The 18773-nt window shown below is 46.0% G+C and overlaps 1 protein-coding gene and 1 long non-coding RNA gene across 14 annotated transcripts in view; one reads left to right on the top strand and one right to left on the bottom strand.

Annotated features, from left to right (window-relative positions):
• Positions 1 to 18773, top strand: part of FAM13C (family with sequence similarity 13 member C) — a gene marked incomplete at its 3' end in the record, with an annotated part of 76463 nt that overhangs the window by 4176 nt on the left and 53514 nt on the right. For 9 of the 13 annotated variants that reach the window (XR_013838697.1, XR_013838698.1, XR_013838699.1 and 6 more), the window contains exon 1: positions 10855 to 10982. The exons of 1 other annotated variant lie outside the window; for it this stretch is intronic. Coding sequence is in view for 6 of the 12 variants with exons in the window: in XM_079975674.1 (XP_079831800.1) it covers positions 10921 to 10982 (62 nt within the window). 3 more of the 13 variants (XM_079975677.1, XM_079975680.1, XM_079975679.1) reach the window with 3 other exon arrangements.
• On the bottom strand, positions 10892 to 15864 carry LOC307215983. Its single transcript, XR_013838840.1, has 3 exons — positions 15765 to 15864; positions 13826 to 14016; positions 10892 to 10974 (listed from the first exon to the last, which is right to left on the bottom strand). It is a non-coding gene; the product is annotated as an uncharacterized lncRNA (long non-coding RNA).

Below are 18773 nucleotides of genomic sequence, written 5' to 3'. Positions count from 1 at the left end.
GCAAATCTTCTAACATACGAGACCTGGGCAGCTACTCAACCTTCCCAGGTGCTTCTGGCAGTCACTGTTGTAAGAGAACTGTGGCTCTTGCTCTCTCTCTCTGATTAAAAATCTTTAGGTTCCTAAATGTATTTTGACTAAAGAAATATGAGCTAGTCTTGCTTGGTAGCGCACCATGCTTTCATGTTGTGAATAATTGATGATCATTGGGTCTGTTTATTGGTCTTGGGGGTATTGCTTGGGTGATTGATCGCTGCTTCGCACACAGCCTTTACATAATTTGGCAAGTACACCTTGCTCTAGAAAATAATAAATGTGCCAGAGGATGGAAGTTATCCCTCCCACCTCTCCACACATTTAACAGCAACGGCCATATTTTCTGTTGCATCTTGGGTTCGATAAAAATAGGATGCTGCTCACTGGAATGGCTTGAACTTGTGCTTGCAGTTCACCTTATAACGGGGCCATGGGCTGATCTGCAACAAGGCGGATTAGTCCCAATTGGTTTTATGGGCAAGCTGGCACCTCTGGCTTTGACAAGGTATTTATCTTGGAGAAGGATCTTTGGGTCTAAGAGAACACAATGCTGTTTCACACATTCTGTGGAAGTGAACCATGGGGTTTGCCCGCTCAGTGTATACTTGGCAGGGATTTGCAGCCAGTCTCAGCACTCTGCCAGGAGTCGCTGGAGTTAGGAACCTTTGGCTCTCTACGCAGCTGACCATGTGGTGGACCAAAAAAAAAATATAATGCAGTTTGGAGTATCTTACTGGGCTCCTTACTGGTCCTACCAGTAAGTCATTGGGCCCTCCAAACCTGGAAGGGCTATTGAAAGCTTCCTGTTTGGACTCGGTGATCACCGCCTTCCTCCTTATGTTAGGGAAGGACCGTACTCTAGTAGGTAGAGCAACTGCTTGAATAAATTGTCCCAGGTACAATCCTTGGTGTCTCTAGGCATGGCTGGGAGAGACTCCCACCTAAGGAGCCACTGCCAGTGTAGGCAAGGCCAAGGTAGATGGACCAATGGTCTGGGTCGGTATAAGACCACTTCCTGTATCCCTCCCTTCCTCTGTTGTCTCCATGCTCCTGCTGTATCAAGCCCCAGGCCCATCTAGTCTAGCATCCTGTTTTGACTGTGGCCAACCAAACGCCTGCGGGAAGCTTACAACCAGGGCAAGTGGGTCAGTGCTCTCCTAGTTTGCAATTCCCAGGTTGCAATTCCCTTGGTGTTTCCAGATATGGCTGGAGAGGCTCCTGGCTGAAACCCTGGGGAGCTGTTGTCTGCTTAGGGTGCTGGGAATTGTAGCTCTGTGGGAATTGGGGGAGGGGAAGGGCAGAAGCTACAAGGGCCATTTCAGAAGTGGGGAAGGGATGGCCCATGAAGCATATCGTGCATTCAAGAGGCAGAGAGGTGGTGGCAAAATGGTAACGAAAGATGGCATTTTAAATTTGGTTGAAATTAGGAAAGAATTGAAAAGGGTACTACTGTTAAGTGGGCCTTTGAAAGTGTGACATGCTGTATGGACATTCCTGGAGGAGGGATGATTCATCAAGCTCCAGAGGCTTGTTCTTAGATGCAGTCAAGGTTAAATTGTCAAACAGCAATGCATTTCAAGAGCATTTATTTGCAATCATAATTAAATATAGTGTTCTACAATGTGGATTTTTGTTCTTGTCTTTTGCATGTTTGATCCTTATTCATGTTTTTGAAAACTGCTTATAGATTTCCTCCTAATATATAAAAATTGTCTAAATCAATAAAAAAAATTGCTCTTCTTTCTTCCTTTTCCCCAGCCTCTCCACACTACCCCCCCAAATGTATTTAGGCTTCCTTGTGTGGTTTTTTTGTAATAAAAAAAAACCTTACATCAATTTTGCTGTCTTCCCACCCTGAAAAATATTCCCAAAGCTTTAAAAAAAATACACTGATACCTCCCTTCTTGTTTCTTAGTGACCCTGTTATGGCTTCAATCCTATTGGCACTCAATCAGCATAATTTGCTATTAGAGTGAATGATGGCAATAACTATTGTGAAGTTGGCTGCATGGAACAAGCACATTTCCCAGCTATATCTTTTTTTTGAAACAAAGGGATATATGGTTTGCCCATGCTTGCCTAGTATAGAGTCCCATTTGATTTGTAGCAATATTCAACCTGCATGCAGAACCGTTGAGTTGAGAGAGAGAGAGAGAGAGAGATAGCTGTGGGGCACAATCACATACTGTATAGAGTTTGAAATATCTAGGACTGGGAATTACATGGATGATCCCACCTGCCCTCCCTCAATGAGTGGAGGGCTGCTGGAAATTCTGGCTGTAACTCATAGTTGCATTGCCAGGGTGACTCAGCAATGAATGGCCCCTTCAACACGATGGAAGCACATTTAACAGTCTGACTCACTTGGTGTGTTCTGCACCTCCAAGCCATTTTGTCCTAAAGTAGAACTGTTAAAACCATCCAAGTACTATGTCAAACTTAGACAGTGAGTTAACAGTGATGGAACTGGGAGCTGCTAATCTTGGTTCAATATAGGTCTTCCACTTCCTCTTTCAGAACAGTGTAAAATGTATTCTGCTTGCTTATCCTATACAGATTTGGAGTGCAAAGAGATTTGAACAGCTATTAATGCCTAACTGGCATTTGGTTCAAAGCGCAGGTCTTGAAGGAACGGTGCTGACTCAAGTCACAACTTGTGAGTCATTTATTTGAGTCATCCAGTTCTACTACTTTTTGGTGGCTGTCTTATTTTTCTGGCACACATGGATACAGCCTGTTCTCCTAAGAATATGTCAGGGAACTGCCATCGGAGCCAGAGGCGGAGGGAAGGCTCCAGAGCGATGCCGGAGAGGGTCCCAGCAGGGAGAGAGGCAGCCCATCTGCTGGGGAAGGAAATCAGCGTAACACCAGGGGTGAAGGGGGGCAGATGGGGGAATCGGAGATAAGGCTCCAGGACTCTTCACCGGAGACCAGTGGGGAGAGCACGGGTACTCCGCTGCCCACACCCTCCCTGCGCAGAAGACTTCCGCGCAGGGAGAGTAGGAGGAGACTTGGCGTCAAAGAACTTTTTTGCTGGAAGAAGTTTAAGAAACGCCCACTGACAGATTCTGCCAGCGACTGAGACAGCCACGAGTGCAAGGCTGTCCAGAGAGAAAGGGTTCAACCAGGCAACCTAGCCAGGAGTGGCGGCAACTTACGCACGAGCAACCCCCTTAGAACCATTACAGAATAATTGTTATTTCTGCCTTTCATTAAGAGTATTTTCTTTCTTGATAGCATTACAATCATGTATAGGCTGTTTTATTGAATATTTACATTAGATAAAACAAAGCAAATGAAAAATTAGGAAAAACTTTATCCCTGACTGGCAAGGGTTGGCCAAATGTTATGGGCAGATCATGGCTTTGTCCAGACAGGGGGATTATCTTGCATTTGGGTCATTTGGATACGATTTTTCTGCATGCTCAATGAAGGACACCCCCCTTTTTTTGCTCACCATCTTTATTGATATTCTGCTTCTGAGTGGAGCTTGGCAGAGAATAACCTGGGGTTATGTTTTGTTTTCGGCCTCCTCCTTAAATATTCCCAGTTACCTTGCAGGATCAGACTGCAGTTTGCTTGTTCATTTATTTAAAAATAAATGCACTTTTGCACAATTTGGATTTAATAGAACTGTGCAAAATCTGTAATGATAAAACAAATTTGGGCCACTTAATGGTCTGAGTGGGATGTGTGCTGAGCTCTCTGTAAATTAATGATCTCGTCTATCCTTCTCCAAATAGCATCCAACTTCATATTAAACCACACTGGGATCTGATTATGTTACTGAGGGCCCAGCTACACTTTCCCATAAGTCCATACCTCTTTGGCCCATTTTCAATTTGGTCCAGAGCTGGGTGTTCGTACTTGGGATTTTTGCCTAAGCTTTTACTTGAGGAAGATCTGTGAAAGCCCGTGTTTCCCCATGTATTCTTCCTTCAGCTCTGCGCAGCTGTGGCAGAGAGTAGGAGAAACAGCGAGTCAGAGAATCGAGAAGGGATTACGTTCACATAGCTGGACCTGCATGGATCTTTAAAACAAATGAGGGCAAAATCGAAAGAAACAATGAACTGCGAAGGCAGCAGACATGTTTTGCACATGTATCATGTGATCATTCGGGTCAGCAATGCTAAGGACCAGAAGAGCTCTGCTCAGAAGTTGGAAAGACAACTGGAAAATGATTCTTGAGGGCAGGCAGGGAAAGAAGGTGAAGAGGTGAGGGTGGACTGCACCAGAATGCAACTCCAGGGAAAAGTATGAAGAATCCCATTTAAGAGCTGTTTTCAGAGCAGTTTAGGAAGTGGAGCAAATCTCTTTCTGGGTTTCCCCTGGATTTCATAAAACTTGATTTAATGGTTAACCAGAGCAAGCAGAGAAAGAAAGCTGTTGGACCCAGGATAAGAGATGAATACAGAATATGGGGGTAACATGCGTCCAACAAAAGACAGCCACACCACCCCTTTGTTTAGGTGTAATGTTTGTCTTCACGTTTAAATTGCTATGTCTCTGTCTTGTGTTATTGCATTACAGTGAATGCATTTATGTAAGATGTGCTGAAGAAACAGAGAGGCCAATTCAGCCATACCCAAGCATGGAGATATCAATACTTACTGATCTGGCAGTATTTGGGGCAGCGGGGGCTGTTCTGTGCCCAAAAGGCTGCCCTACCTATAGAATCCTCAGCTTTTTCAGTAGGACATGATGTGCCAAAGGTTGTGTGTGCCTCCTTATATTGAAGTGAATAAGAAAGCCTGCTGGCACAATACTCCACAAATGAAGAGCTGAGTTATTTTTAGCAAGCTGCCTTTTGTCTTGGTTGTTCTAGATTCTTGCTTATGTATGCCTCTAGGTCATGCTCTGCTGAGAACCTGCTTTTGGTGAAATAGATTTTCCTCCTCCTGACACTCACAAGGGAAAAAATACATATATTAAAGGGGATGCATGATCAAAGCCTTTTTCCTGAATTGCTAAATGACCAAGTCTCTTGAGGTAAAACGTGTCCTCATTCTGTGAAATGTGTGGTAGAAAGCTACTTGCGCAGCAAAACTGAGCACACATAGAAATGGGACACAAAGACAGGCACGCTGAATGGAGAGATGTAGAGTTAGGACTGACCGGTGAGGTGGCCAAGTTTGCTGAGGGTACTGAATTGTGAAAACGAGAGAGAGATCGTGAAGAGCTTTTAATGGACCTTTCCCAACTGAGTGAATGGGCAGCAAAATGGCAAATGCAAGTGTAAAGTAATGCATTTCCGGGTGAAAAATCTTAAATTTCAAATGATGACTCTGCTCTGCCTCCACTGTTCAGAGGCAGTAATGCTTCTGAATGCTGTTTTGTTCAGGTCCTGCTTGTGGGGTTCCCACAGGCATCTGGTTTGCCACTGTGAGAACAAGATGCTGGACTAGATGGGCCACTGGCCTGATCCAGCAGGCTCTTCTTACGTCCATATGTTCTAATACGAAGCCTACTTGAGAAAAAAACAACAGACCACTGCTGACATCTTTAAATGTGTATGCATTCATACTGAACTCAGTATGTGAACAGGGACACCCCAGATACCCCTGGGTGGTGGATATTACCTCAGTGTCTGACTGTGACATGGAGCAGAAGACTCACTAAGGGACCTACCACTTGACATGGGTGTGTGGTAGTGGAGAGGACACTTTCCTTCCTCTACCCTGTCCATAGCCACCATGAATTGCTAAGGGGGACAGGTGCAGAACTATAACCTGGTTCATAGCACAATCCTAGGCTTGTTCACTCAGATGTAAATCCCACTGTATTCAGTGGTACTTAACACAGTTAAGTTTGTTTAAGATTGTGGAGACAAACTACAAAGCTGCCTTATAGAGCATAATGCCAGGTCATTGGCACAGACCAATGTGGGGAACCTCTGGCACTCCAGATGTTACTGAACTACAAGTCCCATCAGTCCCAGCAAGCATGGCCAGTGGCAAGGGATGATGATAGTTCAGCAACACCTGGAGGGCCAGAAGTTCCCCACACCTGGTCTATGTAGTCCAGGATTGTCTTCTCCAGCCTTACTATGTTGTGCCCTCCAAATGTTTGGGGCTGAAACTCCCATCACCCTCAGCCAGGGTCCCAAAGCCAGCAGCTCTCCATAAACTCAGGCAAGACCCTTCCCTCTTCTGCAACCTGGGATTCTTTTAACTGATGATGCTGGAGATTGAGCTCAAGACTTTGTAGATGCAAGTCATGAACTTAAACCCTGCACTGGGGGCACTTTTCTTCTTTCTCATTTGGTGGAAACACTGAACACGTCACTCTTGTGACACTCCCAGTTCCTATTCCTTTTACCATGTCAGAGATTTCAAATGCAAAATGCCAAAGTGCAACAGAGTCAAAGTTTTTACTTAAAAAACTAAACCATAATGCTTCGTGTGCTTTTCTCTGTGGGTTATTTTTTTAAAAAACCCTTAAATCCTGGTTAGTCATTTCTATGCTAAAACTCTTATCTCCTACTCTGCACCTTTACAGCATCTTACATCATTGTTAATGTTTCTCCTTTGAGGTTTTAGTCAGTGCTGTTAGCACTATGTATAAATATGAGTAACCCTTCCAAAAAAAAAGTGAAGTGAGAAGAACTGCAGATTTGTTTGCAAACCTTATTTGCAAACAGGAAGCGAGGCCCATGGCCATTCTGGAGAATTATAAGGCAGTGAAACCCAGACAAGCAGAGCTGAAAGCATTCATCACTTAATCTGTGGAATCTGTTCATTAATCATAGATTTTAAGGTCTGGAATTTCTCATCAGAAGAACCCTCTCTGCAAAGTCTTGTAAACAACCTGTGCACATTAAACCATAACCCTGCCCATGTAGTCAACAGAAACAAGTAATTATTATTGAGTAAATAGCTTCATAAGATCAAAGGCAATGAAGCTTCACTGTACTAATTATTAAATTGTTAAATGCATACAATAAGTTACAGCTACAACTTCCTTGTTAGACAGAAGAAGAACCTCCTTCTCTGATTCAGGCTAAAGATTTGTTTAGGGCAGGTGTTTGGAACCTTTGGCCCTCCAGATGTTGCTGAACTACAACTCCCATGTCCTGGCAAGCATGGCCAGTTGCCAGGAATGATGGAAGTTGCAGTTCAGCCCCTCCCCCCTCTTAAATGTGAATGCAACCTGGATCAAAAATACCAGACAGCCAACCTAACAGCTGCCAAAGAATTATAACAAATAACCATAACCACCCCCTATTCATTATTGATTTCAAAATTATTTTAAGTAGTGAATGGGGGGTTGTAGAGACTATCATTGTCTGATTTCCCCCCAAAGCAATTTATGATTTAAGAACCCTTGGCAGCAATGCTGTCCTTTGCTTTTGTTAATACAGTGGTACCTCGGGTTACATACGCTTCAGGTTACATACGCTTCAGGTTACAGACTCTGCTAACCCAGAAATAGTGCTTCAGGTTAAGAACTTTGATTCAGGATAAGAACAGAAATCGTGCTCTGGCGGTGCAGCAGCAGGCCCCATTAGCTAAAGTGGTCTTCAGGTTAAGAACAGTTTCAAGTTAAGAACGAACGGAACAAATTAAGTACTTAACCTGAGGTACCACTGTAGCTCCTAAAGGAGCTGTCCAAAAGACAGTGAACTTTAAGAGATTTGCATCAGTGAACATTGGAGTCTGTTTTCCTTTTTATCTTGTTCATTTGGGGTGCTTTCCCCATTTTTTCTTGCACTCCCATAGTTTGGGAGCCAAGATTGTAGAGGGGTGTGTGTGTGTGTGTGTGTGTGTGTGTGGTAAGCAAGTATTTTTAAGTTTACTAGTCAGCAGTCTCAGCTTTGGCTTCTCCTTGCATATCATTCCTTCAACTGGAGTCATCTTGGTTTTTAAAAAACTTATTTCCCCAGAAATAATATTATTGTGTGCTACAGAACAGAATGTGAACCCTAATGGTCACTGGGACAATGTTGGGGGCAGTTCAGTAGAAGTAATCTAGGCTCTGTGAAAAATAGCATAAAAATAAAGGCCCTGCAATCTGGGGCTTACAAAGTGGGGGGCGGAAGGAGTGGGCTGCCCCGGGTGCCACTCGGGGTGTGTGTGACAAGATGGCCCCTGCCTCCCCCCAGCTGTAGAGCGACCAAGTGTGCACACAGTCATAATGGGTGCCGCTCACGTGGCATCCATATGGGCTGCCGCTCTTGCGAGCCGTCCATACGGGCATCTGTCTGGGATGCCTCTCGCACGGCAACCGTATGGGCTGCTGCTCGTGAGCAGCGGCCCATACAGAGTGCGCACGCGTGGCAGCCTGTACGGTTGCTGTGGGTGCGTCACCGGGCGGTTTGCCCCGCCCCTCGGCGTCCCACTCCGGGTGCTGGGGAGGGTTCTTCCGCTACTGCCTGCAATCGCTGTGAATCATGCTTTGTAGGACTGACAGCAAATGCCACAAGCAACCAAGCAGAGATGCTCAGTTTTCCTGTGCACCAAGGAATGTGGATTTCTCTAGTATTCACTGTGCTGCCTATGCACCAGCTGAGCAAACATTTTATTTCCCCAGATTACAAATATCATTATTCTGTTGCTAGGACTGAATACTCCACTGGCTTCGGACAAATATTCCTTACAAGTGTACTTGGTGGCTTTATCACATAGCACAGACGTGGTGTAGGAAACAGAGCTGCATTGATTTTCATCCTTGAATACTGTCGAGGTAAAATGTTTTTTTCTCCCCTTGGTTTTTTTTAAGGGCAAGATATCCAGGGGGTGGGTGGGTTGCCAAACAGTGAAATTTCTTTCACACACTCCCCAAGTGTTCACAGGCATTTATAGCCTCTGGTTTTCCTTACGATTATTGCTTTAGTGCCGTTTCCGTTTACCTGGGATTTTGTCTTCTGTAAGTGATCCCAACCTATTAGGAAATGTAAATGGAATGTGATGACATCACTGTGGCACAAAACCTATCAAATTTTGGTGACCACAACACTGAGGGCAAGCAAAGCCGATCCTTTGGACTGGTGAGGGGAGGAAAGGCCACTCTGAGCCAGAGCAGAGAGGTGAGTTTTGTGCCCTCCAGGGCCTGCACCCTTGGTGGCAGACAAGCTGCCAAACCCTAGGTATGCCCCTGCCTGTCCTACCTACATTTCAGATTATTTATTCTTGGGGAGGGAGATCTGGGGCAGGATATAGACAGATTATTCTCTGCAGGTGCACATGGTGTTCTATATTTAGTGCAGCAATCTCTGTTTCCCCAAACACCAATTCTTATTCTTCTTCTTCCCCTGTGAAAGATGAAGTGTATGGAGAAAGCAGAGTCAGGATTCAATATGACCTTCTATTGAAATTCATTTAGTTAGTTTGCTATTCAGCTTTGGTCAGACCACACCTGGAATCTTGTGTCCAGTTTTGGGTGCCACATTTTAAGAAGGATATTGACAAGGTTGAATGTGTGCAGAGGATGACGGCCAAGATGATTGAGGGTCTGGAAACCAAGCCTTATGAGGAACGATGGAAGGGGCTGGGTATATTTTGCTTGGAAAAGTGGAGACTTGAGGGGAGATATGATCGCCAGGGCTGTCTTAAGCATATCTGGCACTGTGGTGCAAAGCTCCCTCCAGTTCCCCCTCTGGTTTCCCAGAGTTTTTTTTAGGGAGGACGGCGCTGCCAGTGGGGCTAGAGGAGGAGGGCAGCAGCAGCTGGAGGGTGGCTCCTCTGGAGGGGAAGAGGCAGAGGCTGGACGCAGCACCTCCCAGCTCAGCTGGCCACTTTGTGCTGTGGTGCCATGGCAGACGGAGGCTATGGGTGCGGCGCTGCTTCGGCGTGGCATGGCGAGGGTGGTGAGTTGATGCCGGGAGGCGCCGCGTCCAGCCTCTGCCTCTTCCCTGGCGCCCTCCAGAACTTGGTACCCCGTGCCACTAGCCTCTATGGGTAAGACACCCCTGATGATGGCCATCTTCAAATATCTTCAAATGTCACATGGAAGATGGAGAAAGCTTGTTTTCTCCTGCTCTGGAGGATAGGACTCAATCCAATGGCGTCAAGTTACAAGAAAAGAGATTCCAACTAAACATCGGGAAGAACTTTCTGACAGAGCTGTTTGACAGTGGAATAGACTCTCTCGGGAGCTGGTGGTTTTTAAGAAGAGGTTGGGTGTCCTGGATGCTTTAGTTGAGATTCCAGCATTGCAGGGGGTTAGACTAGACGACCCTCGGAGGTCTCTTCCAACTCTACAGTGTTATGATTCTCTCTAACCACATATGTAAACACACACAGAGAAACAACTTCACCTCTCGAATCTCCATAATTGCAATGGTGAGCGCGCTTCCTCCTCCTCCTAATGCTCCAGGCGGCGCGGGATATTTTTCTCGCGCTCTCTCCCGGGAGGCGTCGCGCTGCCGAGCAGAACCTGCGAAAGGGAATCTCCGAAGATGACTCATCCTGGCGGCAGGGAGGAAAGGAAGCCCATCCTGATCCTCGCACCTACCGCAGGGACCGACAAGTGTGGCGAGAGGCTCGCGCCAAAAGCCTGGGATCGAGGTGCGCGCGCGGACTGCTCCCTCCTCTCCCCCACCCCCACCCCAGTTCCCCAAGACGCGCGCAAGGGCGCGTTCCTCGCCTAGCCCTTGTTTCTGTACCTTCATTCAGCGCAGCAGCAGCAGCAGCAGCAGTGCCTGATGGGCGTTGTGGTTTCCAGCAAGGCTGACACGCAGAAATCCCAGGGGGTCCTCGGATGGTGAGCATGTGCAGAAGAGGCCAGGATACAGCCTTGTGTACGCCGAGCTAGCCGGCGCGCGCGCCCGCCCGCAGGATAATCTCGCCTTCGCCGTGCCATGCCTCTGCATGGGTTGCAGCCGCTGAGAAGGATCCGAGGAGGAGGCGGAAAAGGAGCCTGCCCGCCTTTCTGATCAGCCCTCCGATGTTTTCTTGCTTCTGCTTCAGCATCCAGGACCATTCCTTCAGCAGCTCGGCTCTGCCAGAGTAAGTGTGCCTGCTTTCAGTGGCTGCCCCCCGGCTGCCTACCCCCCCCCCCATGATGAATGGCAACGGTATGCTTTTTGGCCAATGGATACGTTGCTCAAACCCTTTGCATGGAAGGCAGGTAGGAAAGGAAAGGGCGGGGGGAACATGTCCCCTCCCGTAGTCATCATTAAATTACGAGCCGGCCGAATTGCAACACAATAAGCGAGCAACCTCTCTCTACGTGCAGGGAGTAGTTAACTGTTTACCAGCTGGACGCGCCTGGCAACCTCTAGTACGGGTGTCAGCATTGGTGCAGATGGCGGGGTTCCTGCTTTGGATTCGCACGGTTCTGCAGAGAGGAGTTTTATGCCTAGGGCACGCCTCGAGAGAAAAGAGGGTGACGATCCAGCTGGTTGTAAATCGGGGCGAGCCAGTACGTGAGGGTTAGGAGAGCACATGAGCTCTGTTGCAAGTGACGGCAGGAGCGGGGAGGTGGGGGGGAACCACCCCATAAAGCATGTTTTCAGGGGAAACCGCTGAATTCCTGCAGATTTGGCAAAATCCGCCCTCCCCACCCCTCGCCTTGTTGGGAGTTAATGCACAGTGTGTGTGTGTGTGGGGGGGAAAAGGCATGCATTTATTTTATTAATGACCCCAGATTTTATTTTACTAAAAAACCCTTGATGCTGTTTTCCTTCAAGGTGTCATTTTCATATCTGAATATTGCTGAGTTTATTGCGAGCTGCAGTTGTGGATCCCTAGAGCATGTGCCATGCCTGGAATTATGTGGTCTATTTTTGCATCACGTCCCCCCCCCCCCGTTATATTTTTGGAGCTAGGAAACATGAGGGTTCAGCAAGGTCAGGAGCAGGGAAACAATTTATGGATTTGTTTCTGTGTGGAGTACAGTTTTCCATTGTGGAAATGGTGGGAACGCAACAAAATACATTAAACATATGCATAAAGGTGTGTTTTCAAGACTAAAGTACTGCAGGAGAGATTATATGTATTTTTCATTAGCAATAAGCAGTGCTGCCAGCAGGTGCCTCTGAAAAGTGGGAGTGCTACAAGGCCTACACATTGTGCCAGGTCAGGCCCTTACCCCTTTGCCCCTCAACTCCACCCACACCAAGCTCCTCCCACTTTCCCTATCCAAGGTCTACCTGTGCACACCTGTTAGTGACATTAGATAAATGTATAGACATGGCCAGGATTTATTTGGGGTGGGGTTAATGTTAGGAGGGGGACAGAACTCAGTTATCTGCAACACAAATGGCCAATGGGGGGGGGGGCAGCTGCCCTCTGCCCCTCCTGGCTACACCCATGGATAAATGGAACCAAAACCAGTTCGCTTCTGAATAACAGATGCTGGGGAGAAATGGGTTTCCCAGCTATTTGAGGGTGCTGCTGGACACATCAGATGGGGGGTTAGTGAACAGGGTCTTTTTGTGGGTTGGGGCAGGATGGCAAATCAGATTGTGACTACAGTAGTGGCCAAGTGGAAGTTAACTTCCCCCCTGTTTTAATCACCCCCCCTTCTATTTAGGGGGAGAGACCTTGCATATGTGACATGTATGCTTTTCCCCAGCAAATAAGGTGTTGGTGGTGTTGGATATAAATCTGGAAAATTGTGTTTGTGAGGGTTGGGTGGAGGGTAATATGATTCCCCCCTTCTCCTGTAGGTAGGGGCTTTAATTTTTGTTATTTTTGAAGGTGGGAAATCCTGTTGACCTATAGATTGCCCCCTGCATGGAGCAGAATCATAGAATTGTAGAGTTGGAAGGGACCACAAGTGTCATCTAGTCTAACCCTCTGCAATGCAGGAATATTTTGCCTAATGTGGGGCTCCAACCCATAACCCTGAGATTTAGAGCCTTATACTGTAGAGACTGAGAGAGTTTCTCAAAGCATATGCTACTTCTAGACTTGCGGATATGCCATGCTACAACCTTCCAACCCATCCACCAATTTCCCAGTCATCAAAAGGAGGACAGTGGTACCTCTGGATACACACACTTCTGGTTGCATATCCTTCGGGTTACGCACACGGCAAACCCGGAAGTATTTTTCCAGGGTTCCGCCACGCACGCTTGTGCAGAAGTGCTCTACGCACCGCGCTCATGAGTAGAACAGGCACTTCCGGTTGCGAATTCCTCGGGATCTGACTGGAGCTCCAGAATGGATCCTGTGCACAACCGGAGGTACCACTGCACCAGTTTTGGAAACTTTGGACAACAAAAGTTGCACTGCCTCAGATGCCTCTTAAGAAGATTAGAAAACCTCAGAGAGGAAGGATCCGTCAAGGGCTACTAGCATTTGGAAACTCCATTTTCAGAGACATTGTATCTCCGACCAAAGCACTAAAGCCAAGCAGTTACTACTTTGTATCCTCCCATTTGCTGACACACCTCCTACTGTATTTGCTTTTAATTGCTTCCCCTCTTAAAAAAAAAAAAAAATCATTTCAAAGTTCACAAGGCTCAGAAGGAGAAACAAATTCAGGCATCTTCAGAAAGCAATTCTGTAGCAGCTGAAGATGTAGGACATCTCCAAACAGGGCCAGCCCAACTGTTAGACAGAGGGAACAGACGCTCTGGGGCAACCCCTGGCTGTTTCTTCTGACCACCACCACTCTACCCAATATAGAGCAGTGCTTGTTACAACTGGCAATGGGGTGGGAGCAGGGTGTTTGTAGCTTCACGCAGCACCACGTCTTGGAGTGGCCTGGTTTCCTGGTGTTTTAGTTTTCATTGAAAATCGGCTAGAGCGGTGAAGCTTCCCCCGTATGCCAATTTCCCCATTTACATTGCCTGCCCCCCCCCCACTCCCCGAGCTGCCGTTGGCTCTGCTATGGGACATACTTGCATAGTTGTGAGCTTTTCCCAGGGGCAAAATAATGGCAGCTTTTAGGGGGCTGCCACAGATCAAGAAAACTGGCAGAGGGGAAAGGATCAAACTCTCTCAAGTGCCATTGGCCTGAGTACTTAAAACTCGGTCTCCGGTGTCTTGTGCTATTCGGCCTTAAATGGTAGGTGCCTCAGAGTGGCAGAACCTGAAAAAGACAAAAGCAAAATAATAAATAGGTAAATGACAGTCACTTAGTTTGCATACATGTGTGCTGACCGTAAATGATTTTTGTCCTTAATTTTTTGTATGTCCTTGGCAGACTCCCCCCCCCCCCGGCTGTAATATAGTGGTTCTGCTTTCTGGGTTTTCTGTAAATCAATCAGTGTGTAATTCTTTATTCTATAATGCTATCCTCCAGGGTAGGAAACCTTCCCCCCACCCGAGGGTGACATGTGGTGGTTCATGGATAGTTGGGGGGGGGCATCTGTTCCCCCCACCTCTCTGATACACATTATTTCTCTCTTCCGGTCAGTCTGGGGATGTACTTTATAAAGGGAGGGTAGTGTGATGAATTGGTTTAACTACCTTGTCTGCTGGCTGATGCAGGGAGGCTTCAAAAAAACCCCCCCATACCACCCCCCCACTCCCTGCACCTCCCCAAATCTGCTATGGAAGATCAGGGGAACCCCCAGAACAGTGTGTGTGGAGAAGGAGGGGTGGGGATTGTTCTTCCAGATATGTAGAAATGCTTGCGCACTGACAGAACAATCTCCATAGGGCTGTGTTGGATTCCATCTTGTGCCTCTCAAGAGGAGATGTGTAAAGAGTTTCCTGTGAGCGAGCGCATTGGTGGTTGGTGTAGGTAGGCCCCATTTCCTCCTGCTGATTGGAGTGGTAGGGGAGGACAGGCCTGCACCCTTTTGTGGCTCCCGTCTCTGCTCTTGTAGATGTGGCGGCCATTTTGTGACTGGCGCCCACAGCACTTTCCTCAACATTCCATATTTGCCCATTGGCCTGAAAAGGTTGGTCGACCCTTCATGACTTAAAAAGCACAATCCATTGCTACGTGGGCAGGGAACAGCAAATAACACAATGGGGGCACGTTTTTCTCACTCCTTGGCTAGCTCTTGTCATGCATCAGAAGCCATGGGCAGCAGAACATGAGCACAACAGCCATCTGATCCCAAGTGACTAGTATTCAAAGGCACACTGCCTTAGAATCATGACTGTTATATAGCCATGATGACTAGTAGGCACATAGCCTTATGTGCCATGAACATGCAGTGCTGACTCTTTTACAGAATGGGAGCCCTGTTCTGGCTTTCAGCTTTGGAGACTCTTGGGCCTCTCCCTCATTTAAGTTCCATGGCAGCCAGGACACTTAACTGCCTGGATCATTCCTAGAATTTTTGTGAATATATTAACTGCTTGCTTTTAACCTTCAAAGGCTGGATATAAAATAGCGTTCTCCTCTTTTTCTTGTAGGATGTATCAAGTGTGATAGCTCATTTTTTTGAATTACCCATTATGGGTACTCAGCTTCTTCCTTGCGGGTTTTTACTCATTCATACCTCTGCTTTGTTTTTGGCAGTGTTGTGGGGGCATTTTGTAGGCTGGCGACTCATAACAGGTCAAAAAACAATCCCAAATAGCCCCGAAACGACATTGTTGTAACTAGTTGACAAGACAGTTGAAAGCCCTGCAGATGTCTTGTCATGCAAATGATTGTCATGTCTTGTCCATAGTGTGCTGGTGACAACCAGAGACCATGCAGTTGCACAGTAAAAATATTTGGGGAGTCTTCTATTTTATTCCATATTAATTTTGGGTGTTTTTGAGAAATAATCGCCCTCCCAATATTGCTCAGTTTCAAATTCTATGTAAAAATGGAATTCAGTGAGGTAGAAATCCCCCCCCCAAAAAAACACACATTGCAATTGTACAAGCATTCACCCTTCTTTTCCTTTTTTTGTTTTGTTCTGTTGCTACTTCTGGCTCTTGCTGGTTTGGTGCAATTTGTCCCCCATGGCTGCTGCCTTGCCCTTCTCCTCAGATAGGCCCCATGGGTGTCTCCAGCCAATCAGGTACCATGTAGTGAAAATGATGACATCACAATCCTGTTTAGCCCATTACTTTTGACTTAAGTAACAAAGCCACTGAGGACAAGCAATGTTGAGGGCAATGCCAAGTGAGCAAGTTTACATTCTCAGAAGTAGTAACAACAGCAACAATAATTACTGGAAAATTGCTGGGGAAAGGGGAGGTAGGTTCTATGGGAGTGGAAAAGGGGGAACTTGAAATGTCTATGGCAAAATGTGAGTGGTTCTGGTTGAGCAGTAAGCTCTAATCCTTACATTGTAGTTACATGGTATATTTCAAAACCTTCCAGACTGTGGGGCCTTGAAGAAGCTTAGATAAAGCTATTTCCTCACTGATATTTTGGTTCTTGCACTGGCTAAAGGTTCTGAGTGAAGAAGACCACAGTGTTGCATGTATGTTATAATGACAATTCTATCTCTCAGTGTGCAGCAATCTCATGTTCTTATAAACCCATATGTCAATTCATCAGAAGTGCGGCCAACATGGCAACAGGACTTTGAAAATATATGTCCTTGCCATGTACATTAGCACAGCCCTGAAGTTGCCCAGCCTAATATAGTGCTTAATGCCCTTCACCTTGCCCTTTTCAGGAAGTCTTAAAGTTGTGAGGTGTGCTTCATTTGTGCAAAAGATCTTGTCTCAGGTCTTCTGGGCTCTGCTTGATGCCTGCCTGCCACTGTTGCTGGTATCCCTTGCTACGTAGATACTAGTCTCCTGATAGTATTAGGTCTTCTCTCTACTGCAGCAGAAATGCATGTACAAAGATTTTGTTGGAAAGCCAATACCTGGTTCCCCACTACTAATGCAAAAGCTGTTCCCCTTTTTTTACACCTAAGGTCACTTAGAACTCAGCACATGCTACTCTTGGGGATTCTTCAGATCACGGCAATGCCGTGGTGCGTTTGCTACATTCCCAGCTGCAATGTATATAAATATGTAATATTCCTAGAAGGGTGATGATTAGCAGCGTGCTGAGAGTTCCCATGTGAGTCACCATCAGCTGCATGATGATAGTAATCCGTTTGATAAAAACTTCCAAGCAAAACGCTGTGACCAGTCTGTTGACGAGGACAGACTATATAGTCTGGTGCTATTAACCTAGTACTCAAAAGCCTGCAGAGGCTGTCTATACACTACTGAGCTGGGTTCAAGGTTCTTGTATTAATTTACAAGGCCCATAATGATTTGGACCCAGGATACCTCAGTGACTACCCATTCACTGAGGTCTTTGCGGGAGTAAGAGTTAGTGGTCCCCCCCCCCTAGATTGTATGCTCATCTCATACCCACCAGGAGATGTGTGTTTAGTATTGTGGGCCGAATTCCAGTTGAGATCCGACAAACCCCTTCTCTACTGAGCCTCAGGCACCTACTGAAGACTTCTTTTTAATTTTAGCAGGCATTTTGTTGAAGTTTGATTTTATAGTTTGAACTGATTTTTATTTTTTTGTATTCTGTCTTTGTAAACTGCTTAAAAACTGTTGTAGTTAAGCAGTATATAAATTGCTTAAATAAAATAAAATAAAAATGTTAGAGCTGTGGTAGAGAGCTGATCAGGGAGGTTGTTTTTAGTCATCTTCTCTTGTTGGTGATACCTGATAACCCGCTTTGCTCTCAGAGCAACTGATATTTCCTTCCCTGGTGTAAGGCTTCAGTGAGAGGAGGAAGGGACAAGCGCAGAGCAGGGGACACTCTGTGTTTGAATCCATGTTTGAAATGTTGCTCAGATTCGGCGTTAAGAAGCCAATTGGTGCCAAGGGAGCTACAAGCTGTAGTCACCGCCTTAAGCATTGTTTGGCTGCCAACACAGATATACAACAGTAAACTGGGCATGTGCAGACATATTGAGTAAAAACTGATCTATCTTTAAGTATAAATCTATGTTCCTCAAGGAGTGGAACCAGCAGTGGGTCTGTCAGAACCAGGCAATTTTTGTTTCCGTGAGAAAAAGCTATATTTCCATAGGGACAGAAAGCTTGCATTGCTATACACCAAGCCCCAGCCCAACAGTTGCTATGACCAAAAGGATATATGCATGTGTAGCTAATGATAATATTTCTATCGATCTACCTCATAATGCAATCTGAGCTCCGTTACTGGAAGAAGAAAGCAGAAAATTAATTACTAGTCTGCATAATGGCAAGGCCCAAGGGAGGACTTTTTACTCAGCAACATTTTTTTAAAAAATTGACTCTGGATGGTTGGTTTGTATTTTTGTGGTTTTTTTCAGATTTTTGGATCAAACTGGCTAATTTCTATCAGGTTGGCTTACATGTGATTCACACATAGTAGTTCTCATGGTTTGCATGCTGCAATCTTAAATCATAGAATTGAGCCCAACATGGGGCTTGAACCCATGACACTGAGATTAAAAGTCTCATGATCTACTGACTGAGCTATCTGGGCTTCTAAATACATATTTCTGACTACGGCTGAGCTGTTTTCTGATTTGAAGGTCACTTAAGCAGCCAAAACAGCCGCCGCCACCACCACCACAGATAGCCTTGAAGTTTGCCAAAGTACAACCAAATATTTAGAATTCGCCCTTCCAAATAGTCCCATGAAGACTGAGCATGCTCAGTGCCACCAAAATGCAGACTGACTATTGGATGAAGTTGGCGATGAGGACACAGAAAAGCACAGGGAGGGGAATTGAATGGAGGCGGCCTCAAATATGTTTCCACTTCTAATTCAAACAAATGAAAAGTCTCACAGCCCACACTGAGATGTGGTTTTGCTTGCTTTCTACTATATGAACCAAACGTCATGTCCTTAGTGTTGATGGTTAGATAACAAAATTGTCTACCAGTGGCGTGTCTTGGGCCACGATTTGCTGCATTTCATTTTCCAGGTGGAAAACACCT

The sequence above is a fragment of the Podarcis cretensis genome (genome assembly GCF_951804945.1).
Source record: "Podarcis cretensis genome assembly, chromosome: 5".
In the NCBI taxonomy this organism is placed as follows: domain Eukaryota; kingdom Metazoa; phylum Chordata; class Lepidosauria; order Squamata; family Lacertidae; genus Podarcis; species Podarcis cretensis.
Note: the sequence above shows the minus strand (reverse complement) of the source record. Positions and strands in the feature narration are given on the sequence as shown.